The sequence below is a fragment of the Calidris pugnax genome, unplaced genomic scaffold, assembly GCF_001431845.1.
Source record: "Calidris pugnax isolate Ruff unplaced genomic scaffold, ASM143184v1 scaffold262, whole genome shotgun sequence".
Classification (NCBI taxonomy): Eukaryota; Metazoa; Chordata; class Aves; order Charadriiformes; family Scolopacidae; genus Calidris; species Calidris pugnax.
The window spans coordinates 2,177,326-2,204,100 of NW_015091043.1; the positions used below are offsets into that span (position 1 = coordinate 2,177,326).

Genomic DNA, 26,775 nt, shown 5'->3' on the forward strand with positions numbered 1-26,775 from the left:
AGAACAGAGGTTTGTTTTCTTCATCAACCAGCCTTCAGCTGAAGACAGAAAAGTGTGGCATGAGCACAGTCTACTTTCTTTGGCATCCCCAAGTGCGTTAGGCATTCTCCACAGTGAAGAGCAGAGATTGCTTTGAGGTTTGGCTAGCCTAGAAGAACTTAAAGCAGCGGTTTCAAGAGCCAAGCCTACTATGCTGAAGCAGGGTACTTAACAGATTTAACCACTCCACTACCTGATGTCTTAAGAGCAAGCCACCTGCTCCAGAAAGAAGAGCTAGTCAGAGCCACAGCAGCATTCATTCAAGGGCACAGAACTCAAGAGACTACTCAATGAGAAGGCAGCCAAAGGATCAGTGTTGGGCTTTAAGCGGTCTCTTAGCTTGACAAAGTTTGTGCCACTAAATGCCCCTTACCTCAGGGAGGGTATGCTATCAGCAACCACTAACTGAAATGAGGAACAGCCATGAAGCATGGCCTAGTGAATTCACCAAGACAGAAGTGTATGTTTTGGCAGTTGTCCTTTAAAAGTCACACTCTTCAGGCAGGATTCTTTTGTTTTAGGGCAATTTGTTTTCAAACTAACAAACTCTGTATAGAATAGTCAATAGAAGAAATCAAGACTTTAAAAAAGAAAAATCCCATTCTTGCAGCCTCAGAAGTACAGCATCTCCTCTCTCCATTATAGACATTGCTCCTTCTATTCAGTTTCCACTTTGTAAAGTACCTGAAGTCAAGCAGAAAATTGACTGATGCTGTATAAAGCTGAACTGCAGGAAGTCCAAGAAGTAGGGCCTGAGAATATACTTTGTGACTGGGGACATAGAAGTGTAGGGTAACAAAACTGCCTAGAGGACAGTAGCCAAGACCTACAATCAAGAGTGACCAATTCTAAAAACATCCCTTTATATGCAACAGGTTATTCTCTCCCACCATGCACAAGTGAAAAACTTATTACACATGCTCACAAATGCTCTCTCCAGCATGCAGAGAATAATGGCAGAAAAAAAAAGCAGGCTCAAAAAAGATGGTGATTATTCAGTGTCACAGTGTTTTCACTAATTGTGTATTAGCAGAAAGCAGGTATGAACAGTGGCAATAAACTACTTTGCATTATTCAAAACAAGTCTCACTGTGCAGCAGTCTACATGATCAGATTTAGAAGAAGAGATCCCTGACTTAGCTCACTCTGATCACTCTCAGCAAGTGCAGATGTAGATGAACTAAACACTTGGGAAATATTCGCCTTAGTATCTTTTTGCTGCCAGATTCGTGTTTAAACATCATCCTTGTACTGATGACACAGAAGTGTCTGCATCAATGTGGGAAAAGGTGGCGTAACTTCCTTCTGCCACACTAAAGGAGCAAATACGTCATCACAGAAAGAGAGGAAAGCACATGCTGCATGTCAGAGGCAAGTCCTGGGTTTGGTGCCAGAGCTGCCTGAAGGTTTCTAGGCCTTGTCCTCCACTGTTCATGTACACAGTTGGGGAACATATCTGTCCAGCATACCCAAGCCATCAACACAAACATGTGTAGTAGGGGTTGAAGCCATAAGCAATCTGTGTCAACTAAAGCTTTTGCCTTCCCACTATTGCTGCTCAGGGAGCCCTGAATCATAAAAATGTTTTTGCTCAGAGTAAGAAAAAAGTTCATGTTCTGCCACTACTTTTCAGTGATAAGAAAGTATTTTATTCCATCCCTTAAACCAAAGCAGAAAGAACATGCAGCCCCAAAGAGGTGTAGTTGTAAGCACACAGAAACTAGCTAGCACATTCAAGAGCTGCAATCAAGAACATAAATTATAGGTGTATTTTCAAATGCTGGATATTTGAGGACTCTGGAAAAAAAAGTGCCAGGAAATAAAGTACTAAAGTCAACATTTCTGAACAAAACTAATGAAATGTCAACGTTAAGTGGTACATCAATGTTTTTTAATTTGAAAGCTCAGAGTTGAGAAATGGAGATGAGACAAACTGAACTTTGCCAACTATTCTTTTATTCTTGTTTTAAAGTGCAGGCATCCATCTGGTTGTTCTTCCAAAGTTAAACAACTGATCTAAACACATGCGACATGTGCACCAGCTGTTACTAAACCCAGATACTAACAGAATACATCACACAGCAGTTCACACTTGCACTCTCAGACATTAGATACTGATTCAAATGTCCATCCTAAAGAAATTGCTGAAGTGCTGCATTGCAAAAGTGGCTTTACCTAGAAAGCTGAATAAATGAATGAAGTCCACCCTTTTCCCAAGGCACAAGTTTAACTATCTGCATCCCTGAAAAAGGAAGTTTTGCATCAACCAGGGCTGATACAGTCATGACTCCAATGGACTTAAATAAAAACCTCAAGTAAACCTTGTATAAATATCTGCTTTCCCACATCTGAATCTTCTTTCCAAAGATTCCAAAGCTCAGAAGACTTAAATGCCCTGTTAGCATTCATAGCACTCATACAAACCTGGATGAAATGCAAATACCTAAATTCTACACCCCAAAATTAAATGTAACGATGAACCTTAGCTCATTCTGACTAGCAGTATCAGCATTGGTTTCTTCTGCCTTTATTCCATGATTTAAAAGAATTGCAAAACACCATCTGACAGCTCACTGCTTGGAAAACAAAAAGATGCAGAAAATTTCCAAACTAACATACCTGTTATTTTGTCCCTGACAAGCTTGCAGGATTCTATCTCACCAATGCTGCCAAACAGACTCTTCAGCTCCTCTTGTGTCATGTTCTGTGGAAGATAGTTGACTATTAAATTGGTCTTGCTGTCTTCTGTGTTTCCAGAATCAACTGGTGATGAGCAATTGTTTATGGTATTTGAACCATGGGCTGTGTTATTGCAAGTTGGTCCATTAGACAGTTGTGTTTCCATGGCAGCAACCACCTGCTGAAAAACACAGAAAACAAGAACCATCAAAATTCACATTTCACCATCAATTAGGACAGTCCAGACAACAATCTAAAAGCCCTGTCACTATGCAGAAGTAGTATTGCCAGGGCTATATACTGCCTCTATATGCAAAAATATCCCACCAGTAGAGAAGCATTTTAACTGTTAGTTAAGATAATGCTTTAAAAACTTATAGGCAAAGTTGTCACCAGAATTTTCTAGGAGCTCTCTCAATGAAGTCAACACTCAAAGCTTAGTTTCCATGCTCCCCCATTCCCTTCATTTAGGGGTATCACAGCCTTTCTACCATAGAAATTACAAAGCAGAACTGACCTGTTGCAACAGTAATCAGTTCTACTAACAACTGATAACTGAAGTGATATGAAATGTATTTTAAAGTGATAATATTTGGTTATTTTTGAGAAGTGGGTGTTAATTGTATCCCAAGCCCATTTCTCATAAGCAATAGCAGAAAGCAAGATTAGTAATTTAATGGAATACTTAGAGATATATGAATGCGCTGGGATGGAAAACAACCTCTTCCTTGATAACCTCTAGGTCAACCTTCTGTCACCAAAGGTTGGAAGCAGGTTTCTAAATGCTTTTGTTTGACTAAACTGACAATTCCTGGCTCTCATTTCTTCCCTACCCTGTACCCTGAAAACAGTTAAATTTGATACTTGAAATTCATTTACTTTTAGACATCAAAAGGGGAGTGATCACCACTCCAGGAACTACTGTGTTTCACCTCAAAGTAACTGACTGTATGACCAGCAGATACAGCAGCCGTCATTTGGAGAAGTGTCAGTATTTGCTCACAAGCTACCACATAAACAAAAAGCTCTGCCACCTCAGTCAGTCACTGAATGGTAACAGTTGGTAAATATAGTGAATTTTTAATGGCAGCCTAATACAAACACGGTAGGCTGCCCAAGTCTTGGGTAAGCAACTATACAACAACATCCAACAGAAAATTCAATAGATTAGTTTTCCAGGAATAAACATGTCAACAAAGAAGCAAGACTCATCAAGAAATTTCACTAAAAAAATCCAGCAATCACTGAAATCCAACTTCATACTTAAATTTCTAGGAGTTCTCACACAAAAAAGCCTACTGTAAAATCACAGTGTAGTGTCAGGACCTCTGGAGGTTCTGTCCTGTTCAAAACAGTATCTGCCATCAATGCATACCCAAATAGCTGAGCAGGTCACCTATACTCAGAAAGTGCAATTCTGAATGTCCTGAAAACATGAAAAGGGTTGAGTGCCTTAAGCTGCAATTCATGTGTTCCTAGGAACACATTTCTATGCTCTGTATGCATAAGTATTTTCCAAGAGATTAGTTCAGCAAAATACAAAAAAGGGAAGATTCATCTCTTAAGAACATTTAATATAAAAATGTGATCTAGTTTTCCTGAGGAGCTACAATTGGAACAGCATTTTCCTCCCTTGTGACAAACTTGAAGGGGTAACCTGGCTTCTAGCCCTGTGATGAAACAAGCCTGCTGAAAAGATGACAAAGTAGATAATCCCAATTAAGACAAATTACTTCTCAAAGCACTAGTATATCTGTCAGGGTTAGCAGCCACAAATGCTGTGCTCTGACTGAGGGGAAAAAAAAAAATCAATCCTAGAGAGCCTCCTCTTTTTCTTTTTTCTCAAATTTGAAGTGTTCATTGATCAAAATTAGCAGGATTTAGCAAAGACAACAAACAATCCTCACTTAATTGCACATTTATTTTCATGTTCAGGTGGCAAGAATAAGATCCTAAGCCAACATTCAAGTGAACAGCTGCAGTAGCCTGTGTGCACTGAAATTACAGCATTTCTCAGCTATAGAACCATCTGCTCTGAATAAAGTGATACTAATATGTTTTACAAATAATGCATATTCTATTGATAGGTTGAATACAACTGTTCATAAAACACAAAGCACTTCTTCAGCAGTTACTAAATATTTTCCACCCAGAAAAATAGTTTAAGAGATAAATTTACAGTTTTCAAACAGTTTCTTAGAATAAGACTTGTAAATATACTTTTAAAATAGTAATCATAAATACACAGTATACAAGTTTTTAAAGTTACTGTAATTTAGTATTCAGACCATACCAAAACCATTTTAGTACAATGCTACTCTTCAATTATCCACCGGGTATTTTGAATTAGTACTAAAATCTAATTGACATTAGAAGAAAGGCAAGCCACTGCAGTATAATTTCTACAGGAGATCACCATATTATAGTAAAAGTTGTCATGGTACGCCACTGTGCTCTAGGATCTCTCAGAATAAGGACACAACCTACAGCCTATAATGAAACATAGAAAAGAGTTAACGTTCCAAATGGGAGATTAAAGAGTTTGGTATGGCCTCAGCACTATTAACATGTTAAAAAGTAGCCTACATAATTTAAGAAAAATCCCACAGACCCCAGTCCAAGGCTCTGCTGCCCACGAACCACTTCTAAGCAGAGAAGCCACATCACACAGTCTGACTGCCATGTTAGTTTGGAGTTGCCGTCTGCAATATGGACACAAAAAGTACCGTATGTTAGATTAGCAAGATAATGCAACAAATCAATTTGTACAAATTTACAGTAATTGCATTTATATTCCCAGCACGTCCATGCAGTATGGCTTAATTGGATTTGAGGCAATTCCAATCTAATCTTTCCAAAAGTTGAATCTTACTAAAAAGAAATATCTTATTTTATGTAAGAAAAATAAAAGATAACAGTCTAGTTACCCCTGCATCTACCTGGAAACTACCTCCAGAACCACATCACACCTAAAAGGAACTATATCACAAAAATTATTAAATCTTCAAGACCAAAAGAAGAGGAAAGCAAGAAAATGCAGTGAGTCAGTTTTCCATTAGCACGTAGGATGACCATGCACAATTGAAAAACAGCTCCCCTTACATGCCTTTACCAGCCCACAAAAAAATACACAAGACGATAAACTACTTTACTAGAACAGTCTGTTCTTAAAATCCCAGGTTTTAAAAATCAAGTAAATTAAAATCTTGCACTGATGGTATTTATTAAGTTTCCTCACAATAGCTGTTTAAGTGGACATACAAGTGGCAGGCGAGTCAAGGATTTCTCAAGTGAAGTAACTAGAGCAAAATATGCACAAAATAGTTCCTCATAAGGGTATTTTTGTCCCCAAGCACATTGTTGTTTGCTTTTAAATAGAACATCATTGCAAACCCAGTTAGATTTTAATTGAACAGTGCTAGGAGGATACCAAAAAAGCTAATGGGCCATTTACAGACGATTACAAGTAGTCCAGATGTTAAATGTAACCACAATACTGGCACAAATAGGAAGACTCCTGACTGTTTGCCACAGCTTGAGACTGGTGTAAATACAAGAGCTCCTTCTTGCCCCTGGCTAGCAGATGAGGTTAAGTCTAAACTTGATGAAAAAACACCAAGGAGCTAGGTTTTGGAAAGCTTCTGCATCCAGGGTTTATGAACACATAGTTCAAAACAACTTTTCCCGTTTTAAAACAGTGTAAATTAGTCCTCATTTCAGTTTGCTACTGAAGTCCATAAGACTGATTGACTTCGTGTCTGGTCTTTATTTCTAATTTAGGTTGATGAAGACCTTCAATCACCTCTTTTTATGCGAAATAGTGAGGCTTTTGTATCACCAGCAAGCTTGCAAGCCATTCTCTCTGTTCTCAAGCCAAAACCAATGCTAACAACTTCACTTCTGAAGCTCTCCATTGTATACAGGCAAGTATGTTTGATGAACTGCTTGTTACATGAAGAAAAACTGGAAGTCTCAACTGACTTAAATCCAAACCAGCTTTTTTAAGGAGACTGCATTAAAGCAGCAGTCTACAAAATTCTTTATCCTACAGAGACTGTAGTGATGTGAGTAAAATCATATATTTGGATTTCTATGGCTCTCAATGAAGCATGACCTGATGGATTATTTGCTTCCTGTAAACCATAGGCTACAGATGGAAGATTCCTAATAGGACAGCTTACTTGTGTGTACAGGACTTCAGTATACTCGATGGACACACTTCATTGTGCCCTTGATCATTACAGCACTCCTCAAAATGGCAAAGAACATCTCTATTTGAAGTATTTCCAGTTTGCATAACACATCTATCTTCAGTTAAGTGTTCTACAAGGTACTTGCATCAATATACAAGTCAGTTCTCTAATTACTACACCATTATGTTCTAAAACCAAGTTTTGCTCTACTGAATCTTTTTACCATTTTTATTACTTTCAAAGCCGTAAAGAATGCTCTTTTACATCTAGTTTGAAAAACTAGACTTTTCCATAAAGTTACTTTTAGTTCACCAAGCACAGTACTCTTAAACATTGCTTGTGGCATTAACTGAATTCCAGTTTCTAAATAGCTTTATTTCAAGTCATGAGTAAGGTTGGCCCAGCAGAGAAGTGATTAGGCTTTTTTTTTTGCCAAAGACTAAACATATCAGGAATTAAAAAGCCATATCGTTTATGTGATTAGTTCTGGTTACCATAGAAAAATTTCAATTATATTAACAGCAGATTTTTGAGAGCTTTAGAAAATAAAAGCGGAGCTAGCAAGATGCAGACTAGCAAATCAATCACAGTGGTCTACTAATTTTCCCTGCAAAACAGGATTTTGGTAAGTAACAATTTACTGCTCATGTTCAGTTGAAAAATGGAAGCTGAGACTGGTTCCCAGCAATGCTGAAACAGAACCAAGGTGAGCTGACAAAACAAAGAGCCTTCAACCACTCACCACCTCAGGTGTGTACATACACTAGTGAGAAACACTTAGTGCATCACACTTTTGGCTAAAAACTTTCTACCACCTGTTTTTATTCATACATGTGCACCCCACCATTGAGGGAAAAAAAAGTTATTTCACATAGGCTTTATACACAGAATTTACTTCTATTTATAAACACCCGTGAAAAAAATCACTGGACAGATGCCTGCCCTTGTTAAGCCATATACTTCTAAATGTTACTATTACATAAAGGTGATTACAGAAAAAAATAGCACCCAGAATCTAAGTGGCCAGACACCAAATATTAAGCACCTCTGCCTTCTCCAACTGTTCAGAAGCAATTGAAGCTGCACCCTGAGATGCTTCCAGCCTCAAAGGTCACTGCTCATACAATGCTCTTGATAAAAACCTAAGAGGTCCTAAAAATGGTCCTGAAGACCATCCTGAAGAGTTACACACCAGGAGACTTTTCAGAACACGCTTCAGAACTCAGCATTTGTCTTTTGACCACATGGGTACAGCCAGTGCAATGGAAGCATGTGACAATTATCACATCACCATTTAGGTAAGCAGATGTTAGATTTCGTTTTCATAATACCATATAGCAGAACAATCAGAACACCATGGCTGAGTTCAAGGTCCTTTGTGTCTTCCAGATATAAAGGTCTAGACCAAAATTTTAGTCTGAGCTTGTAAAAAAGTTGTTCTTTTTTAAATTTAAATGCTCAGTGTTTTACAGATGATTTATACCACCTAGTTTGACTCACAACAGGTAATGACGGTCATTTAGCAAGAATAAGCTGTTTGTTGTCTGTGTCAAGTGTTGCTGAACACCTTAAACAAGGAGAAAAAAATTTGAGGGCTCAGTAAGAGACAACAGCCCTGACATAACCTAGATGCTGAATTTCGCTTTAAAAAAAACAGAATTCAGCAAAAAATTTTATCAGTTCTGAAAAATTATTTAAATGAACAGTTATTTGTACTTTGAATAGCTGTAATTCTTAATGCTTCCTCTTTACTGATTTTTATCTTTACTGGAGTGTTAATCTGAAAGGCTCATTTTTATTCTTCAAATAGTCAAATATCTTGTACGCCTGCATGAAAGCACAACACTATTTGCACATTTTCAAAAGAGCTATGCCAGTAAGAGATAGCAGAGGCTGTTGAACCCAACACATGCAAAAATTACATAGGCTGCTAGAAGACCCCAAAATTCTTTACAGATGAAGGCACATACAAACCTAAAGGGCATCTCTTCAAGTCAACAACCTTGTTTGTCAGAACAACACACTACTCACTCTTTCAGTTTCCTAGTAGGAAGGATAGTTGTCAAGGAGAGCTTGATGGTTGCTCTGATGTCCACACATTTACAGCACATATTGTGCTCGTTGAGTCTGCACAAACAGGCTAAACAATCCTAATTTCTTAGTCTGTATTTTCACTGTTATTTTAAACCAGCATTTCTCCATTAGCATTTGTATGTCAATTCATTTGTGCCATTCTGTTCATTACACAATTGAAAAAAAGCTGTAGCACAGACTAGATTAGTGTACTGCTCCAGCAGAAAACTCACTCATCCCAAGAGAACCAACCAATAGAGCATCTCTTGATTTACGCAGAGCAATGAGGAAGAATTCTGTGATACAATACTGTTCAAAGACTGGGGGGAAAAAAACACAACCTCACAAAAACTTAAAACTACTTTCCGATAATAAAATGGTCTCAACAAAGTAACTTACAAAGTTACTAATGTAAACACCAGCAATTCTAAGACCAGAAAGCAGAGGAATCCTATGCAGCAATAACTCAACTATACAGTCTCCCAAAGGTGACAGGTTAGGAAGGAAACCATTTCACTCCGGCTCTTGTATGAATAACTAAACAGTACTACTTAATACTTCTACCTTTAATACTTTAATACCTCAAAGGCAGGGTGAGAAAGTGAGTGAAGAGATGGAAGATATGAAAAAAAAGTCATATGGGATGTAAGCAAAGGCATTTTAACTCATCCTTGTGACTGGCACCACAAAAGATAATCTGCAGAAGCTTTCAACGAGGATGAAGAGGCAGCCAGACAAACTTGCCCATTCCAGGTAGGCAATAAAAAGACAAGTGGACAACTGCAGACAACTAAACAAGAAACGGCCATCAGTATAGGCATGAATTCTGCTACCATGAAAAAAAGTTTGGTAGTCCTGGTAACTGCATTAAAAGGACATTAGGAAGAAAGGGCAAGTTACCCACTGAACGTAAACATTTATAGGGAACACTAAAAATGCATACACAGATTTTAAAAAGTCTCCACACAGTACACAATGCTTTTGTAAACTCCTGGCATTCCTCTAAAACACCTAAGAACATGTGGGATGCTCTAAACAATGCCACACTAATGCTACTAGCATATTAGGAAAGAAACCAGCATAAAAACTTACAAGCAGTTCTGAAAAAATAATGCATGAACAAGGTGAGGACACTGCTTGACAACGGAGTAATCCAGAGACCATGCAGGAGCTCTTCTAACTGACTGCAATTACTAACTACCTTGTCAGCTCAGGTAAAGGGAGGTAAATGTACAGGGTAGTTTATTTTTGAAATCATACTAGAAATATCAACCCCTTGTGTTTTCTTCTGTAAAAACAAAACACCTGCATTCTGTTAAGCAATCAGTTCAAGTGAGACCCTAATGAAGAAAAACCATTTTTATGTTCCTAATTATTCAGGTCAATTTAGACACAACTACTTCCACCAACATAAAAACTTATTCCCTGAGCAAGAGAGCATCAACGTCCAGCATTAATTAGCTCATACACACAATGAAAGAACTCAGTACAAAATTATATTCTTCCTTTTCATCGCTCTTTCATGTAAAAAAAGTTTATATCCAGCTGAGAGAAAATTACTACTTTTTTTATAATCAAAAGTCTAAGTAAATGTCAAGTTGGCCCTGTCTGAACACAGCCAATATTGCTGATGTTCAGCAAGAGATCCACCAAAACTACCACTGGACCATGCAGACAGCCATTCAGGCCCAAAACAAATAAGAAACCCCAAACAAGTTGTGAACAATTCCAGATGTGATTGATAGTTTAAATTAGACTGTTGTTTAAAGCACAGGATATGCTCGGACTGTTCAACTGCACCCTATCACTCACAAAATCTTGTAAATTACAGTGTTTGTTCTTATTTCTTTAAACACTTGTGTATGCTGTCCCAGCCTCATGTGCTAGCTCCCAGCCTTCTAGCAAGGTGCTCTCCTAAGGCAATACAATTCTGTCAAAATGCAGATGTATCCTGCAACAAGTAACAGAATCTTACTGCAGACATTTCTCTTCAACCTTATACATCGGCAGTCCTCTTGAGCCTACTGAGAATAACAGAAGAAAGATTCAAGGGTGAAAGGAGACAACTTGAAGACTCTTCAAATACAGTGTCTTGACAGCTTGAAGGGTTTCAAAGTCAACATCCACTTCTAGACATACAACGCCTGCTCCACTTGAACTGGCTGGGATGCCTACTTCAATTCTTCAGGTATTCCAGTTGGGCTGTGTGAAACTTTTTTCTCTTTCACACTGCAGTTATATCTTTCTGCCCCACTGACAATTTCAAAAGCTGAGGTTTTACCAGCTTTAGCCACAAAAAAGAAGCTAACCAGGTTAATCTGACTCTGAAGAGATGCCCAGATTTAAAAGCAAAAGTTAGAACAACTTTGTCCTGATCAAGAAAGCACATGTCAACTTCACACCCACCCACTACTCTATTTACTCTATTCAGTAATAGAGCAACCTCAGCAAGTTTGCTGAGGACACCAAACTCAGTGGTGCAATCAACATGGAGGGAACCAGAGGGACCTCAACGGGCTTGAGAGGTGGGCTTATGCAGATCACATGAAGTTTAACCAAGCCAAATGCAGGGTCCTACACCTGGGACATGGTAATCCCAAGCACAAATACAGGTTGGACGGAGAATGGCCGGAGTGCAGCCCTGAGGAGAAGGATTTGGGGGTGTTGGTGGATGACAAGCTTAACATTAGCTGGCAGTGTGCACTGGCAGCCCAGAAAGCCAACTGCATCCTGGGCTGCATCAAGAGAAGTGTGGCCAGCAGGCCATGGGAGGTGATTCTGCCCCTCTACTCTGTGCTCGTGAGACCCCACCTGGAGTACTGTGTCCAGCTCTGAAGTCCTCAACACAGGAAGGACATGGATCTGCTGGAGCGGGTCCAACGAAGGGCCACAAAGATGATCAGAGGGATGGAGCACGTCCCCTATGAGGACAGGCTGAGAGAGCTGGGGTTGTTCAGCCTGGAGAAGAGAAGGCTGCAGGGAGACCTTACAGTGGCCTTTCAATACCTGAAGGGAGCCTACAGGAGAGCTGGAGGGGGACTCTTTGTCTGGGAGTGTAGTGACAGGGAAAGGGGTAATGGTTTTAAATTGGGAGAGGGGAGATTTAAATCAGATACTAGAAAGAAATTCTTTACAGTGAGGGTGGTGAGGCACTAGAACAGGTTGCCCAGGGATGTCATAGATGCCCCATCCCTGTTCAAGGCCAGGCTGGATGGGGCCTTGAGCAACCTGCTGTAGTGGGAGGTGTCCCTGCCCATGGCAGGGGGGTTGGAACTCGAACTTTAAGGTCCCTTTGAACCCAAACCATTCTATGAAGAACTGCTATGGGAAGTTGTTTTTTTTTTTTTTTGCCACAGTAAACTTTGATCTCAGATGTAGATTAGGCAAGGAAAAAGCTGCCTAACTGAATGTCCCGACCCCCTAAACCTTCATGTACACAGCTAGCTAGCTAAGCAACTGACAACCTCAATCCCATATAAAAAGGGGAAAAAAGCAAGCAGCTGAAAATCAAAACCCAACAGCCTCCACACCTCTCCCTTCCTCTATACCCTTACTTTACAATTACTTTCGAAGTGGTGTCAGGCTGGGACAGCAACACAAAGGCTGCACACTGACATGTCTCCACTAGCCCAGATCACTAGTGGCCTGACACAGCAATGTCACAAGTTGGAGACAGCATCCTTCTTTTAGTTCTGAAACTGATGACAAAGCTTTCTTATGTGCTACATGAAAAAGTATTCCAACCAAACTGAAACATCCACCATTACACACACATAAAGTCATTATTGCAAATGAAAAATTAAACCTTCCATTATGCCTTCTGGGGAAGACGAGATCTTCAGTAAGACAAGGACTCAACTAGCAAGATGGGGCAAAAGGCATTGGAGTTTGCCATGAACTCAGTATTGCAGTAGATATGACAGCAGACTACATGAACAGTCCAGGACATGACGTCCAAGATTACTTCCATGACCTTGGATCACATCTTACAGATACAAACACTATACAAGCACTAAATACAGGCCTTCCCTCACAGGTGAAAGGCCTCAAATAAGCATCAGGCAAAAAAATAGGGATTTATGGCACCAACTGACTTGAGCTGCACATTTTTTTTTCCAGTTGGGCATGAGGGGTTGAAAGAGCAAAGGAACACTGTTTAAATGAAAACACTTCCATTTAGCATTTTCTGCTCTTTCAGTCAAGCGTATCTCAGGCTTCACTCATAGCCCTATGAGGCTTCTATTACTTCACATCTTAAAGATCTAAGCTTATCCAAGAAAGACCGAAGACATCAACAAGTCATCCTTTTCTGAAAATTCATAATTAACTACTATAAAAAAATATGGCCAGTTTACTCTGAATACCTATTACTGATAAAGACTATTCCAGTCTTTAAGTAGCATTCTTAATGATCTGAAGTTAAGAATTGTATCTTTTAGAAAAAACAAGCTTAAAGACAGCTATGACTCCACCCTGCCTGCCCCACCAGGGGTAGGAAGTCGCTGTGGTTCCATGAATGCAGCACAGACTTCCAGTAGCAGATGAAGAGAACTTCACTTCTTAATCCTGCTATACCATGAGTAATGAATAATTCAATAAAGACATAACATGACAGATCTATATGCTGTACTGAGATGACTTACGTGAAGAAATCTTTTTTTGTATAATCCAACTAAAAATGCAGAGAGATGGATACTTAAGAAGTTTCCTTCTTTTAAAATAATCTTGCTCTTGATTTCAGTCAGCGCAGAAATCTTACCCAAGTCTTAAGGTTTCTGACCTCTGTGGACAGGAACCCCTCCACAAACATAAATCGAAGAACAGAGAAACACAGCAGTCATGATGCTAGAAGCCCTCTGTTAAATCTCTAAAAATTAGATACCTGATAGTTACTGCTACTAATCATATCTTACCATTCTGTCCAGAAAATATGAAGGTTCTCAGGCCATTTGGCTTCCATACACTCTAGCTCTTTCTCATAACCTTTTATTCATAGAAAGCTGTATCCAATTTGTCTCCCATCTCCCGTGTTTTCCAGTAATACAATTTCCATTAAACCAAGTATCATTACATTGAAGATACCCTTGTTCCTTACATGGTTGCTAACCTACGTTTTCATTTGATTCTTATGCCATGTTATTTCACATACTACCCTATGCTAGGTGTTATACCCAAACCTATTGAAACTTAAACTTGATCTATTTATGCAGTAGGCACTTCTATTACCTACATCCAACCCACTAAACATTGTATATACATATGACTGAAATCTCAACCTTGTAACAAGAAATTTTAAATTAGGTAATTTTCTTTCAAACTAGTTTTAAAAAATTAACTTCACTGTATTAGAAGATTTATCATTGCATCAAAAAAACTGAAGCAATAACCCATTTCATTCTAAAACTAATTATATACCTAATCCAATAGTAAGAGAAACTAGTAGTCAGTAAACCACTGCAGCAGAGCTCCCAAAACTCAGAATCTTATCTTTCCCAGTTTATTTTATTCTCCTGAGCACATCTTCAAACTTCAATAAAAAAAGAAAATCAATAGAATTGTTTACAAAAGAAGTTGGTGCAAAGTCTCAATATAGCATGATAGCAAGAACAAAGTCAGTCTAACAGCACACAACTCTGAATATTACTTTCTTGCCCTGTATCAATGCATTTTAAGCACTAGGAGGTTCCCTACACCCCGAAAACCTCCCCATAACACACACTACAGGACAAAAAAGAACCTGGACAGATCAATCAGACATACAAACAGCAACCAAAAATTTACTTTGAGAACATCAACAGGTGGAAAATAAGATTCTGATATCTGACTTAAGATACCCTTGCTTCCTATATGAACTAAGATGCATATTTATTACCATTTCACTACAGCAATGCACTCAGGCATGGGAGAAGGGAAGAGAGGAATCCAAGTTTGGAAGTTTGTCTTTATTTCATAATTAATTAATTCCAAAATGGCAGCAAGTCCTCTTTCACAACATGAGTATTATGCTTAGGGAAGAAGGGGATGTCTTGTGAAACAAAATTAATAAAGGCTGTTCAGAAACATTATGCATCTTCCTGCCTGGCACTTCTGCCTTGCAAAAAGGTAACGGTGATTTACACTGAATCTCCCAAAGTACAGAATAAATATATATACAGTTTACCAGCATCAAGTAAAGAATGTGTTTTACTACAGCATAGGAAAAAAAATACCACCAAAAAAAAAAGCACTGGAGACATGCTGACAACAGGTCAAAAGGCATCAGTGCTATGGAGAAGTCTGAACAAACTGCTCCAGCAAGTATTAAAGTCCTTGCTGTATCAGGTACAGATTCTCACTGTCCTACATGACAGTGTAGTACACTGTCACACTAAGTATAGTCAGGAGACCCAACCAGTTAATAAGGTAGAAGTCACAATGCTTAAGTAGTTTATAGGAGCTGAACTTCTACAGATCCCGTTTTCAAAAAAGTGCCATCCAGCTTACATTGGAGTCGATTCTTCAAACTGTAATAGTAGCAGCTCCAAGTTTGAAAAAGTGTGTTTCGTTAGCCGTCAACACAATCTAGCCCTAAAAGGAAGTCTATCAGGAAGAAAACTATTTATTCCACACTATTCATTTAGACAGGCTGTTCATTTAAGCTCTGCTGCCCACATTTTAGATGTGGGCACTTAAAAGAACAGCGTAACTAAGGATATAGGCGTAAGATAAAACAATCGTCCACTTTTGGAAATTAACTCAGTCACAATAGCCAAAATTTGAAAGGAGTCAGTTATACAAAGCACTATATTGTCTCAGAGCCAGAAAGCAAGGATTTTTCCTTTTTTGCACTGCAGGTAACTATGTAAAGACATTACATTTTTCTAAAAGTAGTGCCATCATTACACTTCCTCTCCTGATACAAAAAAGAAGTCAAAATGTATTGGAACTATCTTCTACTTATCTCCTAATACACAGATCAGCACCTCTAAATCCTGAAGCCCTGATATCAATGACCCACACATCTCTGTCTAAAAGATCAAAACTGTGTATCGCTGTCCCATTATATAGGTACAACATAAAAGAACAAGAATATAGGCTTGTTAAGTTATTTTTAAACCAACTCGGAAGTCAAAAAGGATTTATTTCCCTCTGCAGGCACGTTACACAATTCTACATTAAATGGACCTTTCAGTCAATGCTCAACTTTTAACCTTGAGAAGTTTATTCATTGCTTTGTAGAAGTTTTGGGGCAAAGTAGTAGAAATATAGGTTCAAGTATGCTTCCTAGCAACAGCAATAATGAAAAAGGAATTTAAACCTCTCTTACTGCAAATCCTGCACAAATACTTTACAAAATACATGGTCAGTACAATTTACCTGCAAGCCACTTCTGCAAGACAGTGCCTCAACTGACAGATCTATCTGTCATTACCCATATGCCTATGCATAATGGTTAATGCAAAAGCTTTACAGCTCTTTTACTCCAGGCAGGCAAAGCACATCATGACTAGTTGTCCAAGGCTAGTAGCAGCTGCATCTGCAGTAAACTAATAATTTTTTTTCTATAAATTAACAAGAACATTGGTTTGAGACTCAAATGCAGAAGTTCATTTAAACATACCAGAGTTCTGCAACATCAGGCTCCAAAGACTTTCAAAAGGCCAGTGCATGGTAAGGCTAGAAAAGCTAAAGCCGCAGAGTTAGTATCACAAACCTACCTGTCACTTTAGAGAAAGCCCATGCCATCAGAAGAGACAGGGACAAAAGGAAGGTGAAATCAGGATATCGCACAAGTGAAATGTGAAGGGCAGCATCCTGACACTGAGAACCTGCCATCAAGCATCACTTGACTGATGATGAAAAGAGCTTGCAGTACAGTAATTATTTCCAATTTGCAAAAAGGAGACTACCAGTAACTTATCTCCAGAATGTACTACAAACTGCCAGCAGAAAAAATACCGGCTGTTTAATTACATACATTACTACAACCTGTGCCACACAAGAATGTGCAAGATCAGATTTTATTGTCTTTACTGTGCATCTTGAAAGGACATGTAACTGCTCTGTAAGGATTATTCTGTTTGTATACAATAGCTTACTGGAAAATGGACTCAGCACAGGCCAAGTATCAAGTGTTTTCTTACTTCTCAACAGTCCATGAACTCCCTACAGCAGCAAGAACAGCTATTGAAATAGGGTCTTTCAAGTACCTTCAACGGAGGTTGAGACGTGCTAGATGTAGGTTGCTAGAAGGCTAAACACCTGTATCTGTTTTAAGCCTATTACAAGTCAGGTGTTAAGATTAAAATCTGTTGCATTTTTCAGTGGTGTAAGATCAAAATTTTTTACATTTTGTTTTTAACCAAGCTCTAGAACAGACCCAGTAGAAAAAAGATCAAACACAGAATGCTGCCATATCCACCCCTTCTAGATCCAGAGAAAATGACTCCTTTTCCTCCTAGATCTGTGGACAATGACAGCATCTCTCATTCAAAGCCATATGACAACTTCATCTAGTTGAAGAAACAGCTAAAAATGTTTAGGCACAGAAAGTGCTTAAACACAGAAAGGTTCTCAAGTAGCAGAGACTGTCCTCACAATAAAGATATCCCATATGGTAACTATTTTTAGACTGTTAAGTATCAGAGGTTAGAGAAATCACATGGGTGTCTCCAAAGTACCAGCTCCTCAGCTGATTTTTTTTTCTCCTTTGCATATAGAAAGGCGAGTTGGGATAATTTTTAGAACTAACATAGCTCAAACCCAAAAACTGTGTCCCCTTCAAAGTGTATTTAGCTTCCATAACTAAACACTCTTTCTAGTAAGGACCTGAAGGAAAAGCAAGTCTAACTTTTGACAAAAAAAAACCCAGAGCATTCAAAGCAGATCAGCTGAGTTATATTTAAGCTGGTTCTAATTCACTGCAGCTGCAACTAATGAACAACAAAGAAAAGCTTATTACTACAATAAAAGCCACACAGCTTAGAGCTCAGCAGCTGAACACTCTCCAAGTTTCCAGCATCCTTCAGTTGGCTGTATCAGCTACTGAATGATCTCTGTACTGTGGCTAAAACCAACACAAACAACATCCCCCCATTTGTAATCTCTTGGATACATTAGCAAGGTGGTATCAGACAAGGTGTGCTAGCTGATATGTTCAGATAGCTGGTGGCAGATAGCACCTTTATTCCTTGATCCCTAAAGTAAACACAGAAAACCTGAAGTTCCTCTTGTAAAGATAACTCATACACAGACTTCAACACAGGAGCCTGTGATCAGCCACACTGAAATCTGATGAATGACCCAAGGTGCCTGAAGGAGCTTCCAGTTCACCTTTCCAATAGGAGACTATGAGTTATCTAAAAATATCAGGTCTTGATGCAACTTGGACAAATATTCTTAGGAATAAAACCATGCATTAGTTCCACACAAAAAAATCATTTAGGAATTCCCTGACAGAACTATGGAAAAGTTTTACTTGAAATGAACAGAAGTGTTACAGTGCATACTAAGTCTCAGTGACAGATTACTAAACTCAAACTCAAGACTTCGGAATAGTCTTGTCCACCAAGAACTTCTCAAACCTGAGTTTCAGTAGCATTGTAACAGCTGGGAGTCATCAGCTGGCCTTTGATATAGTAGTATGTCTTTATGAAGGTCATTGTTTAAGACCAGGGTTGTGTCAGCAACTTCATATCCTCCTCCAAAGTTTTGCTACCATTTTTCCAGTCCTACAAAACACTTCTGGTCTCTAGAGTGTCTCCTGACTGAGACATCTGACTTCATGTTTCCCAGACAGAATAGAACATAAAATAGTTTACTTGGCGTGTTTATGTAAGTATTCAAGATTAAGTTTAATGCATTTACTTCATCTTCTTTCACCTTCTACATCAGAAAGGGAGGGATATGATGCTGGAGAAGCTTCAGAAGTTACTCAGTGTTTTTTCAGCTTTGACAAAGCCTGATCACACCAGGTGCTTCAAAAAGCACTGTCTATGTGAAACAAAAAAAAAAAACCACCAAGATTAAAAGTCTCCCTTCCATCTCTGGTAACAGGAAAGTGACACTTATGCTGCTTATAAGAAACTTCAACAATTTACTCGACAGCTGCACTCCTTGTCTTGCAGTAGCACTGAGCACATAGGAAGATTCACAAATCCAATGGGGAGACACAGAATGAGGGATGGACAAAAAGCATTTTGCTCCAGAATGTTTAACAATAAACTACTATATTTTTTTTTTTGTGCTACAGAGAGTTTTGAGCTTTCTACTCCACTAGTCAAAGAAACAACACAATTAAGTCAGCATCCTTAAACTCTTCAGAAGGAAGTCATCACTACAGCCTAAACTGGGCTTCCCCACCCCTTCGACAAATTGTTCTTGTATTTCTCTTCCCTTTTGATTTTTCACACAGCACCAAAAACTTTTCATGTTCTGTACATCCAGAGTTTCAAAAAATAATCTGTGAGCAGTATCTGTTCAGTAAAGCACTTCCTCAAAACTGACTTACAACACAGGTAGCAAGTATTCTCCCCCTACCACCCCCGACAGGTTCCCAAAACCAGTAGAAAACAGTGTTGGATGAGAAACAGTCTTTAAACAGTAAACCAGAAACTAATACAAAATGGTAGAGAAAAAAACCAAACCCAAAGCCTATCCTTAGTTCCAATATTTTAAAAAGCAGTTAAGTAGTGCAGTCTCCCAACTGTCACACCAGTCTATTACATTCTAATTTGCTTATGCAAAGTACAGATTGTTATATTTCTCTACAGAATCCACTACAGTAAGTGGATTAGCTACACAGCCTAACATTATTAGCAAGACTCTTCTCTGAAGCACTAAGAGGTATGACTCCGGGGGTGGATTTTTGCATTTACTGAGACAGGTGGCAGAAAAGAAGCAGCAGGAATCTTTCAACAGACCTCAGAAAGGAGTAAGTGGTAGATGTGATTCAGCTGGCTGAGAGAGCCCACTTGACAAGCAAGTGGAGAAAAGTGGCATCAATTGTTTTGCAAGCCTATCACAATTAGATTACCTGACCCACAATAAACTGCACCAGTGTAAGCTGACCTAGCAAATTCTGTTCACCTCGGGGAGCAATCTGCTCCTGGGACTGCTTGTTCCTTCTCATTTCCAAAGTGTTTGTGATTCAGTTATTCAACAGCACAGTCATGGGATTTTGGGAGTCTGTTATGGAGGGAAACAGTCTTTCACCTCCATGGAACAAAATCCTTCACTTCCCCAAACACTGATGCTAAACAAGACTGCAAAACAAAAAGAGTATTAGTCAAATTTTTCTAGCTAAAAGCAGGTGTTCCTAAAAGCTTTAAAAAAGAAAAATGAACTGAAGGCTCAACCGTTTAGCTTTTATGATTAATATTTACAAGAAGCTTCAAGAAGAGAAGGATATCCCAAGTCAAAACTGCCAAAATGTTAAACCAGATCAGTAAAGGGCAAGTGATGACAGTAAGAAGTTCACAGAACTGTCATCAGGTGAGCTCTCAGGTGTTAGGAGCCCTTTAATTACCCAGAATCTTTATTTCCAAGCCTTGCATATTTGAATGTTTTGCTTACCAGTTACCAACCCTTACAGCCTGCTGTAGTCAGATGTGCCTCAACAGCTTTTAGGAAGTGCCTTTTAGACATATGCTAGCCATCCCAAGACTGTCAGTGGTACTGAGTGGTCAATCAAACCACTCCTACTAGAAATAGCATGCCTCCATCCTGTCTGGAAACCCAGACTGTCCACACCATACCTTCCCTAGCTAGAGGGCTTTGGGGGCTTTCTAAACTTAGACCATCAACTTTGTCCTGTTACTAAATGAAAAAAGACTAAAGTCCTAATAAGGGACATTAGTGCTTAATCCTGGTTTCTATCAAATGTATAGTCACCAACAGAAAGCAGAATTCAACAACAACACTCCAACAAAAAACCCAACAAACCTTGTTGACTGAATTTTAATTACTGGAAAAGATTTCAGAAACTATGCACAGAACACAGACAAGAGACCTTTCACCTGCAAGCTTGATTTTGCAGACTCTGTCATGTTTCAACTCACAGAGCTGCTCCATGAGTAACATCTTCTGTTTCCCAAAGGTTTTCCAAAGTTGAAATTCAGCTCAGTAACGCACCACATACACTATTCTTGGAAATACTGACCAACCACAGAATCAGTGTTTAAGGCTGGCAGTGAGATTGGAGATCATCTGATTAAACTTCCCTGCTCAAACAGGCCCACCTAGATAGAACCCATTGCCCAGGACCATGTCCAGCCAGCTTTTGAGCATCTTCAAGGTGGAACACTACCACCTCTCTCAGCAGCCTGTGTCAGTGCTCAGTCACTCTCACAATAAAGAGTGTTTTCTGATATTCAGGTGGAGCCTCCTGTGCTTCAGTTTGTGCCCATTGCCTCTGGTCCTGTCACTACACACCACTGGAAAGAGCCTGGCTCCATCCTCTATGCACCTCTATATTTATATCACATTTATTTTAAATACAATTTTTTTATTTTTATATATATACATATAATTATATGTATTAATGAGATCCCCCTGAGCCTTCTCTTCTCTAAGCTAAACAGTGCCAGGTCTCTCAGCCTTTCAAGGAGAGATGCTCCAGTCCCTTCACCGGGCTCTGTCCAATATGTCAATGTCTCTCCCGAACTCAGGAGACAAGAGTAGCAGCACAAGCCAGGCAGAGGTTTTGTTAAATAGAAAGTTTAATTATTTTCATTCATAATAACTAAACACAGAAACCTACCTCAAGAATTTGAACAAGAGGAAAAAAGGCTGGTGGTATATCAATGGATCAGAAACCTTACCCATATGAGACACCCCTGGCTGCTAACTTACTACTTCAGAGAAATCTAGAAGATGATGCAACAGACCTAACCCTCCACTATCACTCCCCAGCAAGTTCATGATGAGAGCATTCCAGTCAAGTTTTGAAGAGTTATTAACTGAAGGAGACTGTTTCTGTTTCTACATGAAAAGTAATTTTCTAATTCTCCACTGTGAGCAAAAGTCATTTGAAGCCTTCCTCTGTCACGACGGCTGGAGTATTTCCCATTTCAGTGGCTTGACAAGGAACCAAAAATCCAGAAGAACCAAGTTACAAAAATAACAGCACCCAAGATATATTTGCAAAGGTTTTCCTTAAAAGATGGGCTTAATTACAAAGATATCAGATTTCAGTTGTTAACAGTGCAAACCCCAGATACCATGACCCAGGAGGTTATGTTTGAATTTGGTTAAGACATTCATCCAAAAATCTCATTTCTCCCACTTCTGGCATGCTGTGAAAGCACTTTCACTAATGCCACATAGGAGATCCACCTGTACCTGGTCATTGTGCTAAGTCTCAGAGCTTGGTAATGACATCTCACATCTTCACAAGCAGTATATATACACGAAAATATACAAATCATGAAGACAGAAAAAGTAACCACATAAGCCTGTAGTTAATTAACCACACCACTATCAGCTGAAACACTGAACAACTGTGCAGTTTTCTTTTCTGCTTTTTCATACCAATAATCCCTGAAGTTGCATCTGCAACTAAACACACAAAAGGCAACTTCCTTTACACCTGAAGTTCCAGAAATCCATATAGTGTTTGCATGAAAATGGTAAATCCCAAGTTTGACAGTGATAAGCAGTAGCCATACATAGGCATCAAAAATGTTCTGGTTTGGGCTGGACCAGCTATTTAAACAACAGATGCTCTCTAACTTCTCTCCCAAATGAGAGAAGAATGAGAAAAGACTTGAGTTGAAAAGAAACTAAATTACTGTAATGAAATATTAATAAAATAATAAAATAATAAAAATAAAATATCATAAGAAAATAGTGAAATATATACAATATCTACAAAACCATATTGAACTCCAAAGGTGACAAACATCACCAGCAGGCACAGGGGAAGTCCTAGACTGGACTTAGAAAAAGACAGGAACTGGATTCAGGAACGCACAGACCAGGATCAAAAGCAGACAGACAGAGTCCTCCTCAGACATCAGCCATTGAAGAAAGATGCTGACCCCTATGATCCCTCAGCTTTCATAATGAGCATGGGGCAAATAGAATAGAATATCCTGTTGGTCAGTTTTGGGTCACCTGTCCTGTCCACTCCTTCTCACAGGTGTGACCCTTCTACGCTTTCCCACTTTCAACTCTCCAACAGGGCAAATAAAAGTTAGTTGACCTTGGTTGTTACAGCAATCAGCATAAGGAGAAGCCTCTCTGCATACCACTCCTTAGTATTCACTATAGACATCAGGCCTTATCTGCTAGAAGTGGATAATGTCTGAAAAACATGCCTTTAATTTCAGAAAGTGCAGTTAAGTGAGACCTGGCTGAAAAGTAAAATTACTGAAAAGAAAATTGGTCCTCTTACCTCAAACCAGGACAAGAAGTTACTGATAATTACAAGCATCATCAGTTTATGTCTCAAATCTAAGGCAAACCATTTGCTTTCTGACACTGCTCCAATAAACCTGTGGCACAATAAATGCTGCAACAGACAAGCTGTTTCTTCAAGCAGGTTTCCTTTAATCTTTCATATACCAGTACCAACAATCTCACCAAATTCTAGCAGGTAAATTGTCAGGTAAGAGACTTCTAAATTTCCCTTTATACTCTCTGTGAAAAAATATCACTTACAGTTGCTTTTATCAGGAGACAACTGGAGTTCAAAAATAAGGAACTCCACCCCACCTTTATTTTAACTTTTAAACCAAATATTTCCAGACTACCTGCTTCTCTTCAGAAATTTTGTGCATTCAATATCAAGTTTTGACACACTACATACTTACCCAGAACACTGTGCACCATACCACCTGGCTTCTGAAGAGAAACTTGACCTCAGAAAAAAAAAAAAAAGGAAACTGCGCCAGGCTGTGTCAACATGCTACATCAACTTCTATATACCACCCTACCCAATCCCTTTTATTAAATCAGTTTTTTGAGTAATTTTCATGCATCAAGTATTCCACTGCCATTCAAATTTGTTTATACTGAATTTCTTTCAATCCATTAACTCAGTGAGTTAAATCCTTACCTTCCTCCTCAGCACAATCTGTCATACAAGGGTAACACTGTCTCACAACCAGGAAATCTCACATAATGAATGATTCAAGCTTATTGGAAGTGTTAATGGGCATGAGGCACAAAATAGTAACTTTTTCTTTAGCTCATAACACACTTCATTTTTGTACAGATTGCCAAAGTGCTTTTAATTCTATTTTCTGTTCTTTGCACCAGCTCAGCTCAACTGGTACACAGGACACAAAGTTTTGGCACAGAATAAAGTTATTTAAACACTGACAGTTATACACAACCTAAAACAGATGGCCAGTTCTCCTGTGAGTTTAAGATTTAAGAGAGAAAAGCCATGCGAGCCTGGATGTGCTCACTAGGCCTGTTTTTCTGATCAGCGAGGGAACCTATTGAACATACCAACTGCAGTTACTGCTCTAAAGATATAGGTCTAGTAGACCTATTCAGAAAGTCTACCCTACACAGGGTCAACCTCTCTTCTGCCTTTTCATCACCACCACCTATGAGGTAAATAGATGCCACACATCTGCTGCTTCCTTTACCCAAAAGAAACAATTTTGAGTAAAAACCTGTCAAAGCACAGAGTTCCTGCTTTTGCCACAAAAGCTAAGCTGGACAACATCCACAGGGTCAGCCAACACAGGAGCTTCTGTCCAAGGTGCTGCAGTCTTGGCTCAAACCAGTCCAAATTTCTGTCCACCAAGGACAAAGTTCAAAGGGTTTTTTTTAAACTCTTCGGATTCTTCTCTTCCACACAAAACCAGAATCTATGGTGTTTTCTATAAAACCTTCCTAGAGATACTTCTAACCATCACCCCTTCGGTATAGTAAAACATTTTCTCCTGCAGATCTTGTTAATGCCTAAACATCTGAAAATAGAGCCCTTTTACAGAAGTGACATTGAGAAGTATTACAAAACCTTCCTGCAGAGCTCAAAGACTTATGACAGTTTGTTTCCAGTCCCATCATTAGTATTTTGTCCTATATTTAGAAATTATTCAAATTAAGATAAGGAAATGCTTGAGTTTGTCAGAAACAGGAGAGTGATGCTACAGAAGTGGCTCACAACAGTAAGATATTTAGCTAGTTCTGCAACAAGAAAATTATTACCTTTAACATTATATGTTATTTTTGTTGGTACATCAGTTCAGACAGAAAGTCATCATGTAGCACCCCTGATGCAAAAGACAAGGAAAAAGAGCAAACAACAAACAAAAGGTAAAATGCCAGCATGCCAATAAAATTTTCCAAGGAACATTACAAGTGAGGATTTCTCCCATTAACTCTCAATTAAAACACAAACTTTCCAAAAGAAACTGCTATCTTTCTAAATAAGAAGTGCCTACTACAATTTCAGGTTCCACCAGAACCCAAGCAGTCCTGCATGGATATTAGAACTCTTAGGATTACATGTTAGCAGTAAAGCCCAAACACAGAAGAAACAAGAGTACTTGTAAAAAGTCAGTAAAAGTGCTATGCAGATGAAAGACTTCCTACCTGCAAAACCCAGAAGGTGGGAGAAATGATGTGGAGACAGCTCTGGAAAAAGTCTATCTTGAGATTTAGCAATAGTTTCTACAGACTTGAAGACAACAAGCTTAGCACACGTTTACTCAGCCATCAGTTGTCTCCAGTTTTCACTGGTTTATTAGATGCTGCTGATAAATAGTGTACTTTACTCCTCTTCTACAATACTATAGTTGACTTCTTTCCCCCCCTGCAACATCAATGTAAACTATTGCTTAGAGAGTGCAAGGTTCCTCCCATAAAGATTAGAGATGAAATGCAAACTCCAGACAGACTTGATTGTTACTGGCATTCTTGTAGTCAAAGGCCTTCATCCTCCTACCAGACAAATTTTTCAGCAAGTCCTCAGAATAGGTATCGCACACCCAGAGCTTTCCCAAAACCTAATCTCCAGTAACTATTGCCTCCTGCTCATGTAACTCACAATATGGAAAATAGATTACAAAAAACCCAATAATTTCAAAACAAGCACTCAATCATGCACTCTATACCACAGCAACTGTCCAGCTATAGCCTAACAGACTGCAGAGGAAAAAAAAAAAAGTGTAAATACCCATAGTGTAACACAGGATTTTTAACTACTGCTCAAGTTGCATCTCTAAAAACAAGAATATTAACTGCTCTTAGATGAGATGGAAAGAATGGTAGCTTCTCATAAGAAAAATTCAGTTTATGGATCTTTACTTCATAGCTCTTTTGTTGATGGTAGTAAGAAGTGTAAAAAACAGAACTAAAAACAGCCAGTGAAAACAAGCTCTTAAAAATGGAGCACTTATATCTTAATATAGGGGAAGGAAAAAGCATTCTAAGCATTTTTTTTTAAAGTGCTAGCAAGCTGGCTGATTACACAATGCATACTTTAAAACTGTAGAAGTTAACTCAACTTATCAGCATTGCTAGAGACTTAGGTAAACATTTGGAAAAGAAAGGCAGGAGGAAAACCACAGAAAACAGGGGCCTGCTACCAAATGTGGCAGGGAACCTGAAGACAATGGACATGGAAGAAGCTGAGATAAACTATGCCTCCTTCACCTTGATCTTTACTGGTAAGACCAGTACAAACACCAGGTGGAGGAGATGAAAGATGACAGCCAGACTCTTTTCAGAGGTACAGTGTCAGGACAAGATATTATGTTTAAACATACAAAAATTATTCCCACAGTGGCCATGGACAAGCACTGAACAGCTTGCCCATATAGAAGACGCAGACTCTCTCTGCGCAGAGCAG

At 38.9% G+C, this 26,775-nt stretch overlaps 1 protein-coding gene across 4 annotated transcripts in view; it reads right to left on the reverse strand.

The window, feature by feature from the left end:
• The window catches only part of ELAVL2 (ELAV like neuron-specific RNA binding protein 2), a 48,151-nt gene extending 42,691 nt beyond the window's left edge, over window positions 1-5,460 (reverse strand). For 3 of the 4 annotated variants that reach the window (XM_014956452.1, XM_014956450.1, XM_014956448.1), the window contains exons 1-2: window positions 5,330-5,444; window positions 2,659-2,899 (exon numbers count right to left, since the gene is read on the reverse strand). In XM_014956452.1, the coding sequence (XP_014811938.1) occupies window positions 2,659-2,899; window positions 5,330-5,401 (313 nt within the window). In that variant the 5' untranslated portion in view covers window positions 5,402-5,444. Of the gene's footprint in view, window positions 1-2,658; window positions 2,900-5,329 lie in introns of all 4 variants that reach the window. The other variant, XM_014956449.1, reaches the window with a different exon arrangement.
• Between the last annotated feature and the right edge of the window lie 21,315 nt (window positions 5,461-26,775).